Source organism: Lithobates pipiens, unplaced genomic scaffold, assembly GCF_037356315.1.
Source record: "Lithobates pipiens isolate NorthernLeopardFrog02 unplaced genomic scaffold, aLitPip1_a1.2 Scaffold_16, whole genome shotgun sequence".
NCBI classification, from domain to species: Eukaryota; Metazoa; Chordata; class Amphibia; order Anura; family Ranidae; genus Lithobates; species Lithobates pipiens.
Window position 1 is genome coordinate 196499211 of NW_027507748.1, and position 15790 is coordinate 196515000.

At 40.7% G+C, this 15790-nt stretch overlaps 1 protein-coding gene across 5 annotated transcripts in view; it reads right to left on the reverse strand.

Annotated features, from left to right (window-relative positions):
- BCOR (BCL6 corepressor) overlaps positions 1-15790 on the reverse strand; it is a 342611-nt gene that overhangs the window by 20914 nt on the left and 305907 nt on the right. For 4 of the 5 annotated variants that reach the window (XM_077480873.1, XM_077480871.1, XM_077480872.1 and 1 more), the window contains 5 exons: positions 14718-14771; positions 9442-9619; positions 2806-3075; positions 1005-1298; positions 442-764 (listed from right to left, as the gene is read on the reverse strand). In XM_077480873.1, the coding sequence (XP_077336999.1) occupies positions 442-764; positions 1005-1298; positions 2806-3075; positions 9442-9619; positions 14718-14771 (1119 nt within the window). The remainder of the gene's footprint in view (positions 1-441; positions 765-1004; positions 1299-2805; positions 3076-9441; positions 9620-14717; positions 14772-15790) is intronic. The other variant, XM_077480874.1, reaches the window with a different exon arrangement.

The window sequence follows — 15790 nt, forward strand, 5'->3', positions numbered from 1 at the left end:
GATCTAGAAGTTATATGAAAATATTTCTCCCCGTACCCCCAGCTGTGCTGTGTAATCTATTCTCTGCTTAATTTTCCCTTTTTGACTATAAAACTAACACGCTATAAGCTCCTGAAGAAGCGTCTTTTGAATATGCACAACATGTAGAGCTGAGCACCATTATGACACACCACCTCTTTCATTCATACACTAATTTACCAAATATTGAAGAGTGACCTCTTTGGTCCCTCATTTTAAGTATATTACTTTATATGGTACTTAGGTGATGTGTTGTTATCTGCTTCAAGGCATATTTGTGAATAGCCAATGTTTTTGTAATAAATCAATTTTTAATCTATACCTGTGTTATGCCTATAAAGTCCATCATCTGCAAACGTATTCTTTAAAATGCCAGAATACACGACTGTAGCCACATTAGATACCACAATCTGAAAACAATACCTTCTCGTCTGTGCTTCCTATATCCATGCTGTCATCAACAGCCAGCAGCAATCTTTTCCTCTTCCTTTCCTGTGGAGTCATGTGCTTTGTCTTGCACTGCCGTTTTCCAGAGGGCTTCTCACAGTCTGTGTAATCCTCAGGCAATGACGTGACTTGGAGACCCCCCTCTTCATCTGTGCTCGGCACGTACGCCTTGCGGCCCTCTTTAATCTTCTGCGGCTTGGCTGCTAACCTGGGGGCTGGGGCGGGGTTTGGCTGACTCTGCCGTTTGCTGCTTGGGCAGCCAGGTGGAAAGCCTTTCACATGCAGAGATGTTGGAACGTCTGAAGACAGGGAACGAGGGAATAAAAGGGAAGGAAACGAGGAGGGAGAAAAAAAAAATATGTCGAGAAGTTAAATTCCGCACAGCTGGAAAACAGAAATGATTATGGATTCTTACTGAAAAAACCTTTCCAACCCAGCTAGTCCCATCTTATTAAAAATTAAACAGCAATTATCTCCCTTCAAAAGCATAAATAAATATATATTAGATCAGTCTGAGATCCTGAAAGGCAGCGCAGTACCTTGTGCAGAATTGCAGTTTTTAACATGGTCAGAGCCTCCTTTGCTTTCACACTTAGTCTTGAGTAGCTCCTCTCGCAAACTTCTCTGCTTGTCCTCAGTGTCTGTAATGTCGCGACTATCGCACAGCTCCTTCCGGTTTAGCTGCCCCAGCTCTCGGAGGTGCTGCAAGTGGCGTTGCTTTTTGGGGTGCAGCCCGGTTAATTCAATGCAGACTTTCAGGTTCGTGACTTCACTACAGTGGGACTCTTCAATAGACTTTGGAACATCTTTAAGATCCTTCTCTGGCCAGTCCTCTAAAAAAGAAAATGTTACAAGTTAAGCTTCCTCCACTCATTCAACGGGGCTGCACAGCAGACATGGGCTTTGTTTAAAGCGGTGCCTTACCCTACCAAAAAACGATGTCCCTATTAGTAGCTATTGCTTCTGTCTAAAATATTTGGAAAATGTTTTTATATTTGTAAGTACCCTAGCATAAGTACCCTGGCATGAGTACCCTTGGCATAAGTACCCTTTTTTTGGTAAAAATTCCTGCCACGTCTGGGTCCTCATCAACACTGCAATGTAGGTCAACTTTGGTTTCCAGATGACTCCTGGAATACTGGTGTCAACAATCCCAGGAGTCAGTGGGTAGCCTCAGCTGTCCTGCAAAGTTTTAACGCACATGTGCGAGATTGGGCTGTGCATGCTGGGTAACCAGCTGCACAAAATAAAGGAAGCGAGCGGCTGGTGGCTTTAGATGCCAGTAGCGGTCATGGCCGCCGCCAGTCATTCGAGAGTACCAGTTTAGGTAGGGATTTAAATATTTGACATTTCAATTCTATTAATAACCCAATGTAGGAAGAGCGATAATTAAGAAGAACGTACACGTGTTTAAAATTATTCTGGAAGACTGAAGCTCCTCTTTAAAAAACAGACAAAAAATACTGAAGTATTAAAGTATTAAAAATCGAATTTCTGAACTTAAAGAGGAGCTTCAGTCTCCCTCCGAAAAAATTAAAGGTCAGCAGCTACAAATACTGTAGCTGCTGACTTAATATAAAAAGGACACTCAGCTGTCCAGGGATCCAGCACTGTCCTCACCCGAGTCAATTTATCAATGGGCTTCGGGTCCAGGCACCGTTATCTTAACTAACGGAAACTGGCAGTGAAGCCTTGTGGGTTCACAGCCGGCTTCTCGCTGTGAATGTGCAAGCTGCAATATGCTTTATAAATGGTCCGACAATCTACTGTTTCCAGGATAGTAAATGGGGGGAACCTCCCTAACCAACATGGAGACAAGTTAAATTCTTTTTTTCTTTTAGGCAAGGGAAAAAAACTCAACTTTCTATTGTTGTTCGTTTCCCTGTTGCAAATTTTCTCTTACTTCCTGTCTGGTTAAATATTGTTCTCAGAACAGTAAGTAAGGGGAAATCTCTCTAGTGGAGCCCCGAATAGCAGTAAAATCTGACATGAGTGCTAAGCTTTCCCTTGTCTATCCCCAACTTGGGTATAGATGCACTTTAAACGCTTATGGAAGGAAGCATAAACAGTTCTGAATGGCAGGAAAAAGATGCTACCACTAAAAAAAAAAAATGGTTGCCAACGTTTGCTTCTGAATATGGAAAATGCAGTTGGTGCAATGATCAGTTCTCCAAAAGGTCACAGAATTTCAAGAAATGAAATAAGGTAAAAAAAAGGAAGTGGTATCTTCTGCCGGTTATCTCCTGGTTACAAAACCTCACCGACATCTGCTTTGGTCTCCCTCAAAAGACATTACAGCTGCCATAATCTACTGCTACAAGTCCCCGGAAGTTTACTCACCAGTCTTTTTCCTTTTTATTCTACTGTCCTCCTGCGTCTCGCTTCTGCAGTTAGACCGTTTGTCTAAATCTTCTGTCAAGGTCTCCCCGGGGTGTTTGCGCTTCAATCCCACACTTTGTCCTTGGTTGACTGTATCTGTGGTGTCTTCTGGTGTCAGTTTCAAGGCATCGGAGGAAATACATTTTTCTGAAGGACAGCCCTCTGTGGGGGCCTCTTTTTCTTGAAAATGTAAGGTTTCAATCAAGCTGGCACTACAAAGCGTCACATCACCTGGAAAATACAGGTGCGGTGATTAAAATTAAAGGAATTCATCAATTTTATTCAACAAGCATTTAAGGCAGTTCTGATTGAATTGCAGAAGCTGCGTAATCGGCTTCCCCTGATAAAAAGCAGAAGTCACGTCCAGGTGCCCTGGAGGCCTGGCCATTTCATTAAGAAACTTTAAAGGTTTGATTCTGTATAATTACACTTGACCAGCAAATATGAGATGGGGTTATACTTTGTGATAGGGGTGATCATAGCCTGAGATTACCAGTATTCTTTTCAAAGAAAACTTTGAGTAGGCATTGCAACTACATATTCCCTGACTCCTTTGCATTGTCCATTGGTTTCTAGATTAAACTTGCTGGTTCCCATACATTATATATGTTTCTATGTACATCCTTTACAGTGATTAAACTGTCTACCACTGACTTAATGTTCTGACAATTTGTTATTTTTCCTGCAGAGCAATTAAAATTTGAGCTTTCATAGCAATATGAGAACAAGTCTGTGCTGACAATTTTTTTGTAGCAAACACTAAGGCCCCTATCACATGGGGCGCACACCGCCAGGATCTATCCGCTGATTCCCACTGAACAGGGTGGATATCTTGTCCGTGTCTGCTTTGCTTATGGAGAGCACAACACAGACACAACCCACTGTGCTCTATGGGCGGTCAGATGTAAACGGACCACCTGTCTGTTTACATCTAACTGTCATCTCATATGCTAGACGGATGGGGAATGGATCGACCATCTGTTTTTAGTAGATAGGATCGGTTCAGATGTCGCCCATTGACACCTGCCGCTCCATGGACCGACCGGGTCTGCCTAAAAAAAAACAAAAAACTGACAGGTGGACCCAATCAGTCCACCGTTTGAAAGGGGCATTCGTGAAAGTCACAGAAAATGACATTCATAGGAAATTGTGTTTTAGATACACACCATTTTGATCAAGCCGGTTGGAAAAGGATCCTTCAATCATGCACATGAGACAGCCAAAAGATCATAACAGTTTTCCTGACTTGGATAGATTTGGATCAAAAACATCATAAACATAGTGCACTAGTTTATATATAGATGCTAGAAAGAGCACGATTTCTTGTCCCAAAGTTAAAAACACACACACACACACACACACACACACACACGACTAATTGCAAATCAATTACTGATAAATTTATTATGGAATGTATAGAAAATTATCCCTCCGCCCTTCCAAAAAATGTATCGGTGTTGCTAGTACTAAGTCATAATGTGGGGTCTTGTTCATTTATATTCACAGGAGTAATATGTAAGTGCTTAGCCAAAGGTGGGTCATGGGACTGAGCTGGGCACCCATTTACATATATGTATTGCATTTTCTATAGCCGCAGCCTAAAAAAAGCTTTACTACGGACACTCATTTGTCAGCAGGTGCAGATGACACTGATGATTATGGTTTCTTCTCTGCTTACTCTGTGATCTGCCTATCTTAAGAAAGCAGAATTCCACTGCTTCCTGCTTTAAAAACCAACACACCAATACATATCATACTCCCTTTCTGTAGACTGGGGTGGAAAGCATGTTTGTGGCTTTCTTGCTGAATACCGCACTAGACAAGTTCCGCTTCACAAAGCTCTTCTGCTATCTCAGCATTATCTTTTACTGGCAGGGGAGAGAAAAAAAAAAAAAAAACCTAACAGACCCTTTCCACTCACATACCACATCATATACCAGAAATGCAGAAAGCACATCATCAGTTCCACTCTGACTACAAACAGCTTTCTTCTGTGCCACTAAAAAAAAATATGTGCGCATCGCAATTTCTTTACAAGTCCCCTTCGTTACTGAGTGACAAGCCAGGAAACTCCCGGCTGAAGCAACACGTACACGCAATAATGCTATCTGTCTCCAGGAAAATAACGTGATACACAGAAGGCCTGTGCGTCTTCGCTGACTACATTTCTGCGTCGCTGGAGAGAAAGCAGAAATGAGATCACACAAAACTCCTCTGCAACTGCAAGTCACTTGCTGGCGTCTCAGGATTTTTAAATTTGCCTGTTGCTTCATTATCTCTCCGTGCCGAGAGCTCACGTGACTCGCACAGATGTGATGCTTGCACGCCAGTCGCTTAGATCATTCGATCATTTGATCTGAGAACAATCATATGACTCATGCGGCACATGCATCCCATAATCTCTCGTTCATACCGGGGAACGGCTCCGCACACTCAGTGCCATAGCAACATTTACAAGTCTCCTGGGCAACCAAGAAAAGCTGTGCTGCCAACTCTTGCAGTGGCCCCCCAATTCACAAACTGCCTGGAATAATTTGGAAGCACTTAAGGAGGACGATCCGGTTACATCCGTTTTTTGTTTGGGCAAGCTGGGGGAACTGGTAGCAGATATAGCTATATATTCATCCACACACACACACACACACACACACACACACAAATGCTAGTGAAAAAAAAAAATTTTTTCTAAAAATTCAACAGGAATGAGCTGAACTCTTCGCACTTGCAAAGGGAGGCTGCTCAGCGATTTACTGCTTGCGGCCTGCAGCTTATTAACTTCTGCAAGAGTGAAGAGGGCTGTGTGACGTAGGAGTCTGGCTCAAATTAGTCGTTGGATAGGGGAGGTGCTGCCATGTTTGGAGGTCTATCCAGTTCTATGAATATTTATGGCCAGACTTCCCACACTGTTCGGGAAAAACAGCCATGCTAGTACTGCAATATCCAATGCAAGGATCTCTTCATTCCCTCAAAGCAAACGAGTGCTGAGCATAACAGGACACGATTCATACACTGCTATTTACACTACATGGTGGGTTTTTAATACACTGAAATATTTAGCTTTAATAAAAGGTCCAGGACAACAAAGAAATCCCCCTGTGCTGGTTAAAGAAAGAAGACTTTGCTTTGTATCCTGTTGTGTTGTATACTATTCTTCTTTGAGAACTTGTCTTACCATCTCCATTGTTTTAGCATTGCCTCGAGCAGAGCCTGGGACGTCACACAGCCCCAAGCTCTATGCTAGAAGTTAATAAACGGGGAGGTGTGAATAACTAAACAGCCCCCTTTGTGGACTTTAGCTCTGTTACTAAGAAGGTCTACAAGAAAACAGGTTAGGTAATAACCATTCAGACAGAAAAGATCTACTCATGGCTCCATAACTGCATACCTGTCAGTAATTACCCAGAGAACTTCCGCCCGCCGGATCATACAGATACAACAAACATACAACTTAATATAGATTAAGCTCTTTTACAGCCAATATGGGTAATCCTTTGACAGTGCCTTTGGAGGCTTTTGCTGCCTAATAGAATATAAATCTTTTAATAGCCATTCGTTATTATTCAGAATGCTCTGGCCCCAGAATCAATGCTCAATAGGTGTCAATAAGAATGATTCAGCTTTACGTAGGTGTGTGTGTGTGTGTGTGTGTGTAATTATATATATATATATATATAACACACACATACACTTTAGGTAATATATATATATATATATATATATATATATATATATATATATATATATATATATATATATACACACACACACACACACACACACACACACACACACACACACACACACACACACACACATATACACATATATATATATATATACACACACACACACACATAAACACACATACACATATATATATACACACACACACACACACACACACATATATACACACATACACAGACATATATGCGCCATTTTCTTATTAAGAGCACAGAAATAAATATTCGGCCTACAGTAACCGCAGAAGAATAGTAGCAGCCTGGTTGTTTAGCCAGGCAAGCATCACCACAGGATGCCCATGGGTATAGAAGCAGGCTGTATGTACTTTAAAATGTCTTCATACAAAAATAACTCCTTTCTCACTTTTGGGAGGGCTGACACTAGGCTAAGGGAGATGATGAATCAGGGGTTAACAGCGGTGGAATCACAGGGTAACATTTGCATCTATATTAAGCGCCAGGATCTTATTACGCCTCATCCCATGAGGTTTCGCTGCATAAAGCAGCACAGGAAAGAGTTAAAACCTGTGAAGGGAAAACATTGGCAAGCAGCTGTTTCACACTGCAGAGCTGCGAGGTGGTAATGAAACGGAAAATATTCCACTCTACACATTGAAGCGGCGTACACAGGTTGAGACGATTTCAGCTACAATCGCAAAATAGCACACGGGCTTCTGAATAGGACGCACAGCGGGGATTCGCAGCGCCCAGCGATCCAGGCTCGAGTGGCAATTAACACAGATGGAGCGCCAATACCCATTAACCAGGCATTGTACAGTAACCCTAACCCCTATTGTGCCACTAATGTGCACTCAACATTAATAGACACACCGGAAATTGTGCAGACACGGAGGGATATCCGTGACATAAGTGGCTGCATATTCACAGCCTTAAAGGTCCGTTTTAATGGGACAACGCTGCTAACATACATGCATGGCGCTTTGTTCTAAACTAACTTTTATGCATACACATGAAAGTGCATAAAAGAAAATGATGTTCAATATTAAATATTCTTCTTCAAGCTGCTTAAGGGGGCTTCATTTCAAGAGTATATTAATAATTTTTTTTTTTTTTGTTATACTATATTTTCTTTTTTGTCATAGTTTTGTGCCTCGCCCCTGTTATTTGCTGTCAATTCTAATTTTTTGGGTGTGTCTTTCTAGCAGACAATGTCAATGAATAAGAACCACAGGGCACGGCTAGGCTACATAGATTTCTTAAAGAGCAACTTCACTTTTGTTGAGAAAAAACTATTACCCTCTGGGTGATCTAGGTACACTGCAGGGATTTTTAACAAACTTTGTTGCCGATTCCTACCTTTTTGTTATTCTGAAGGAATAGTTGTTTGTTTGTCTGTGGCCATGTGCAAGTTAATCTGTATGGGAGTGGTTTTATAATCAGTCGGCTGCTGCACCCGCAGGGCTCTAATAAGGAAAGCTGCAGGTTCTGCATATCTTTAGCCGTGATATCCCTTTGGCAGCATCTCACGTAAAGTTAAATTTTTGTTGCAGGAGATGCTCAAAATCAAATTTATATCTTGCTGCAGACTTCTGGGAAAATCAGTGAGTCGCACACACAAGCAGGAAATGATACTCAGGGGGCGTTCTGTACACCATGTGTGTATAGAACGCCTTAAGGTAGCCATATTGCATTGCATTTTACAGAAAATGACAGCGCTGCAGATTGAAAAGGAAAGGTCGTTTTTAATAACATTCAACTACAATATGAATGGTGTCGCAACTTTATACGCTCTGCTATTTTTGTTTTTATTTGCTTATTTTTATTTTCCCATGAAAGTGGAGTTACCCTTAAAGTACAAAGAAAGGCCCCTTTCACACTGAGGCGTTTTTCAGGCGCTACAGCGCTACAAATAGCGCCTGAAAAAAGCGGCTCCTGTCACTCAAGTGTGAAAGCCGGAGGGCTTTCATATTGGAGCGGTGCGCTAGCAGGACGGTAAAAAAAGTCCTGCTAGCAGCATCTTTGGAGCGGTGTGTGCACCGCTCCTACCCATTGAAATCAATGGGGCAGCACAGCTATACCGCCGGCAAAGCGGTATAGCTGCGCTGCCCCATTGATTTCAATGGGTAGGAGTGGTGAATACTGCCGGTAAAGCGGCGCTAAAAATAGAGCTTCTTTACTGCTGACGCCCGCACCGCCCCAGTGTGAAAGGGTTCAAAGTGAAGGGAAATGAGCAATCAAGATCCTTGTGTTTGATCATTAGGAACATAAAGCTGTAAGAAGTATATAGGTAGATGCATTTTGGAATATTAGCGTCCTCTTAAGTACAGACAGCTTCGCAACTGAGACACAGCTGGATTTAAATATCATATGAAATCGCCTCTGGAATGAATACCTTGTTATATTATACTAGCTGTGTAATAAGCTTCAGGCTCAATAGGGTCTGCAACCCTAACGACGCACATTTTAGGTACAAGCGAGATACATTAAACTTCTGTCTATTCACCAAATAGATTTCTACTCTATCCACAGCATATAGTCACAAGACGTTGAAGAATTATCTATAAACCAGCTTCCAGCATTTACAGAAAAACTCACAAACAGCAGGATGCAGCTAACCAGAGTGGATTATATGAGGCTTTGGTGAACACTACTGAGGTCTTAAAGAAAACCTCAAGACACTGACGTCTGGCTATTGGCAGGATGCCCACATGCTCAATATCACCTAATCCCCCAGCTCCAGTATCTTTATTGTACCAGTGCCTGGAAAACGCCAAGTTAAATGAAACACACATTCAATTCGTACTCGAGCCCCCAAATGTCAGCGGCTTCAAACGAACGTTTCCTAGTCAACTAGCGGACTCCTTGATAATGCTCTGCGTTCTGTTTTCCTCACCTTCCGTTTGACTGATGAGGGATTCTCCCAGCACTGTAGAGATTGGCTTGTTATAGTCTATGTGAAGCTTGGCTTCGTCTCGCTCCGACTGATTGTATTTGCAAGTTTCCAAGTCTTTGGTAGGTGTGTGGTCCTCTCGTTCTTTCATTTCAAGCTCAGAGAATCGCATCATAGCACGCTAAAAAGAAAAGGGTAATGAACAAACAAATTCCTTCGCTACAAATGTTAATTAAAAAAAATAAAATCAAATAAAACACTATGCAGTGACAATGTAAAATAATGAATATGCACTGGGTTTATTTTATAAGGCAAAGAGCAAAGTACAATAGCCAACAGCAACCAATCTGCAGTCACATTTTATTCACTGACTGGGCCATTTCGCCGCTATGGGTAACATCTATGTTCTATTCCGTACCGGAATATTGATTGCACCAGGTTGGTTTGTTGTGACTATATGCATACTATACCCATAGAAATGAGGGGAGCTTAAAAAACACAGAAAGGTAGAACTTATGTACCAATTAACAAATATTCACTAATCAAAATGTTTCCATTTAGTATGAGTAATATAGTTCTATACTCCTGTGAAAGTCTGCCACTTGGGGACCACAAGCAGAGCCGTCCTACAAACAGGGCAACATGTGCTACACACTTTGGTGTTGATTTACTAAAACTGGAGAGTGCAAAATCTGGGGTGGCTCTGCATGGCAGCCAATCTAACTTCAGAGCTGCACCAGATTTTTCACACTCCAGTTTTAGTAAATCAACCCCAATGTGTCAGACATTTCTAGACCAGCTCTTAATGCAGTCTGCTTTCTGGGCCCCATCTATGTGTAAATGTTGTGTTGTCTCCATTTAAAACAATTACAGGGGTTCTATGGTCACAGCCGATTTGTGACTCTCTATGACCATATGCACTGCACTATATGTACCTACCAATAAACGGTTACATTTTAGGGAACAAAATTAAAATGTCAGGAAGTGTCTACTTTTAGAACTAACTGTCACTAACAAATGTGTGTGTGTGTAATGTAATTATATATATATATATATATATATATATATATATATATATATATATATATATATATATATATATATATATATATATATATATATATATATATATATACACACACACACACACACACACACTGCACATTATATATTATTTATATATATATATATATATATATATATATATATATATATATATATATATAAGTCTTCTGATCCACAGGGCACTGGTTAACATCCATTCCCTTGCCATCTTTAGCCATTAAAGATTATGTCTTAGGCTTAGCTGCTATTTCAGTTTTAGGTCATGGAGAATTAAAGCTACCCAACAGTTTCTTTGGCGCTCTGGCTGTAAGATCTGTGCGGTCAATTTCCCAGGCCGGCACATCTGCTATGGCAATTACAAGGCGACCTTACTTTTATATATATATATATATATTTTCTAGAGCAGGGGGTGTCATAATTTTTTAACAAATGCCCAGTTTCCTGACCTTCAGACAGTAGGGGAGCTGGATTTTGGCCAGTGGGAGTAGAAAATGTCCCAGTGCCAATAGAAGTCAACAATGATGAATGGGAATAAAAAAAAATACAGGCTCTGGAGTCAGGAGGAGAAGAAATATTACTATATCATTGGTATAAATGGGAGAAATAGTGCCCCCATACTAGTGGGAGTAATAGTGCTTCAAGGGCCAGATAAAGGCAAGTAAAGCGGCACATTTGGCCCACGGGCCACCATTTGGAGACCGCTGTTCTAGAGTAAGGACAGGAAAATTGGGATGGTTGTGTAGGAATAGCCAATATAGCAGGGAGCTCTCTCAGCTGGAGTCTGTAAGGCCGTAATAGACGGAGCAAATTCCTTTCCTGCAACCATGGGTTGCAGGAAAGGAATTCGCTCAATTCCCCCCTCGACACAGCCATTGACAGTGATTATCGCTAGCGGCTATATCAGCTGCTTGCAATAATCGCAGGCTGGTTGTACCCAAGGTGATCAGTCGATCTGTGAACATGTAAAGCGTGTAAATTGACGGTGCTGTGTGTGTGTGTGTGTTTATGTATATATAAAAAATTTTATCTGTAATAAATAAATAATTGACGGTGATTATATATATATATATATATATATATATATATATATATATTTTTTTTTTTTTTTATCTGTAATAAATAAATAAATCTGTAACCAATTCAACAAGGGTGAGCAGTAACCGCTCCATACTAAATTGGATCTGTTTTGATGTATGAGAATATTTGCTGGAAGCTAAAGAGATCGCTATGTGTACTTAGCTGTTGACAGAGCAGTTTACAATGGTACAGTCAACAACATAATTGTACACTACTATATTCTGACTTCTTTTGCCAGCAACCTTTCCTTCACCCGGAACTTGGAATATTCTTCAAAAACTGATCAACTTGGATTACTTTAAAGCGTTACAGCAAAAAAAAAAAAAAAAAAAAAAGCAGTCTCATTAAAATTAAATATCAAAAAGGAGTTAACCCGCAGCTCAAGTCCAACTCATTTGCACAGGTATAGTTGCCTTTAAACAGGACAGCAGTTATGAATTTGTGATGCGACTCCTGACATTGGAGAATTAATACTGCAGCTGCCCGGTCATTCTCTGGAAATTATTCATGAAAAGCACACTTCTGCCCTCTCTTCACGCTGCCAGCAGCTCTGCAATGGAGGAGGGGCTGAGCGTTAACTCTTCGTGAGCAGAGTGGTGCAGAACTGGGTACAGAATGATTTGCAGCAGTGTACGTGAAGATCCATCATTTATTCAGATTTAATCTTTCCAGAATGGCCTGCAGCACGCAGAATGGGTTTCTCAAGAGGTAGCTGAGGAAACACAATACCTGTAGCTCTTTAGATTCACTCACAAAGTCCAAGGATAATGTGTTGCTTGTGAGGATCATGACGTTTTTGTCAAAAGACACTCATAGCCAACGTTACATGGGTCTGTCCACCAAACCAAAATCTTAGTTACAATAGTGGCACACCTCTACTAGGCCCATCACCATGGTGCACCAATTAAGTCTGGGCAAGGGAGTCTCACTCCAAATGTGCCTTAAAGTGGTTGTAAACCTCAGTCTTGGAATATGAACTGAGCATATTCCTCTATAGCGTGTACTCAATTAAGAACACTAAGTGTCACTTTTGTCTGTTGCTTTGCTCCTCTGCTATCAGCATAAATCACTTCTGACAAGCTTTCCTGACACCAAGAGAAAAAAGGTGACAGGAGAGAGATCTCCAGCTGATTGACAGCCTCAGCTCTGTTCCTGTGTGAAGGGGATGTGTCCCTTCCCTCCAATCAGCTGTCAGACCTCTCCTCACTGAACTCTGCCGAGTGTAATTTAAGCTCTCCACCCCCTTTTTTCTGAACTCTCAGACAGGCTTTAAAATTCAGTACTTTGAACAGATGAAGAGAAGAAAGGGCTGCAGATAGGATGATTCAATTAATCTCTGTGTATCACCTGAGGCTAGTCACTTTACTGGGTGTATTTAAGGGTTTACAACCACTTTAACATGAAATAAATGTATATTTTAAGAATAGAATTCAATAACTAGAAAGAGACAACTTGTAAAGACTGTGACAGATAGGCTGAGGCAGGAACTATGAGGAAAAGATTTGGGTTGACTGACCCTTTAACCACTTGCCGACCAGCCGCCGCAGGGCGGCTCTATTGTGCGAATCGCGTGCTGGTACCCGTGATGTCCACTGTCCACCCACGATCGCTCCACAGAGAGCCAGAATGGGGATCTGCCAGGGTAAATAAAGCAGATCCCCGTTCTGATGGGGAGTAGAGAAAGATTGTTTTTTTCTTTTTTTTTTTTTGTGGATATTTATTATAGCAAAAAGTAAACAATTTTTTTTTTCCCAAATGGTCAGTTGCAAAAAATAAAAAAAAACGCAGGGGTGATCAAATACCACCAAAAGAAAGCTCTAATTGTGGGGGGAAAAAAGGACATCAATTTTGTTTGGGTACAACGTCGCACGACTGCACAATTGTCAGTTAAAGCGACGCAGTGCTGTATCGCAAAAAAATGACCGGGTCATTAAGCTGGTAAATCCTTCCAGGGCTGAAGTGGTTAAAGGGTACCTGCTTCGGGTATAGACTGTACACTGCCAGAGGAAGACATCTGTCTGTGGTAACATCTCAGAGATCGCAGTATACTGATTCGTTACATCACACTGCATATACTAGAGATGCACCGATACCAGTTTAAGACCGAGTAACGATCATTTTTCTCACTGATACCTATTTTTAGTGTCATGTGACAGTTTTTTAGGGCTCGTTTACACCATACATACACGAAAACTGATGGAAAACCGCACAGATTACCCTGGCAGAGACATCAGTTTCATGTGTGATTTTACAGCCTGTTCACATGTGCGGGTCGGCCGCAGTGCGATTTCAAAGAGTCATATGTGATTTCAGTCTGGTTCAGGTGCGATTTCTAAACTCATACACCACAATTTGCATTGGAATCACAAGTGGGCCACTGAATAAAATCCCACTGGACTGGGCTTTGAAATCGATCTACAAACCGTCCCACACATATATATGACCCGAGTCTAAAGGTATCGGCTCCAGAATCAAAGCATTTGCACAAGAACAAGTACTTGTGCAAATGCTTAGTATCGGTACAACGCTAGCATATACACCCCTCATAATGTCGCCCTGTCCCTATCAAACAGGCTAAATATTTGTGGAACCTGCCAAAACGGTTGCTTTTGGTATGGTGGACAGATACACATCAAACGATCAGCCAGTAAACATGGCAGCAGTATATGTAATAGCCATTTTCATGCATGAACTGTCAGCTGGATGCCTATAAATGAACGGGACACAAATGACATCACAAATCCATGGTGACCTGCTGGCCTATTGTACAAGATTGTGCATCATGGTGCAGCCATTTAAAATGCATACGCATGCTTATATAATCCAGGCAATGTTGATCTTAAAATAGAACAGTTAAAGCACATTCGTCTGCAACATTTCATCCCCACAAACACAAAATTTACATGGAACAGAGCAAAAAGAAAAAAAAAAGAAAAAAAAAAAAAAGTTAAGAATGTGTAAATTAAAGTAGAAGAATATTTGGATGCACTGTTACATGCAAGGGAAGTGTTCCAATTAGCCAAAACGCACATGTGTGGCGATATATATTTCAAACACAATGACCATGGCTCATCACATACGTGTAAAGGAAGGAAGAATGCAGAAGCGTCTAAATAATTAAAATTTGAAAGACTGACCTCACTGTAAGCAGCAGGTGGACTTAAAATACTGTCCTCTTGTAAGCTTTCCATCTAAGTAATTAAAATGGGCACTTAATACATTTTCTAGATAATCACCCAATTTCAATGCAGCAAATACATTTTATATGAACAGTTTAATACAGCTTGCCTCAAAATTGGCCAACTTGCTACAGAAGCAGTACTTACTAGAAACAATTTTTAACTTTGTGCGAAGTTTGCGGCAAATATTAAAGCCAATTTAGCAGTAGGTGAAACACAATAATTATTTCAATTAACTTTCAGTGCTTATGGAAACTTAGATAATTAAGATATAAAAAAAAACTAAATAAATAAAAAATAAAAAATAAAAGCAAACACACTGACACTTCAGGCCAACAATCAGTGAGTCTATTAAGCAGAAAGCGAGCCATTTTGTGTTTCGGTAATATATTAGAAGGGTTTATGCATATATCAAAATAGAGACTACGAAAACTCTACAACAGTCATTAGTGCAAGCTCCTAAACACATTGCTAGGTGGTCAAAAGCAGACAGGAATTCAAGTTTACGCACCAGGCAAACATTGTACCAGGGGAAGACAGAGAGGCCATCGTTCTTAGGCAAACAGGATGTGAGTTTGGGTTTTTCTCAAAAAGGAACAGCAAGCTCACAAAGGGACTTAATAGCGCTATTTTCTTCAGTCATGCCAGATCAGATTTTCCACTTTCATTCTTTTTTTTTTTTTTTTTTTTATAATTAAAAATAATCCCCCAGTTATACAGGGCATGGTATTAAAAGCAAAGTCTACCTACAATGGATCCCCTGCAACAGCCTGGAAAATGTTTGCCATTTGAGTCTGAGGCTAATTCAATTTTAACGTGAAAATATGGAGGCACTGGATCACAAGTCTATTAACTGGAGAATTCAATCTAATTAATACATTTTGGAGAATTGTTAAAAAAAATTTTTTTTTTTTAGATTTCAAAAAAAGCAAACATTAAAAACAGCAATACGAGACCTGCCAGTGCAGACTTTTTTTTTTTTTTTTTCGGTGCGAGCGTCAGGCCTTACAGGCTAGTGAACCACCAACTCT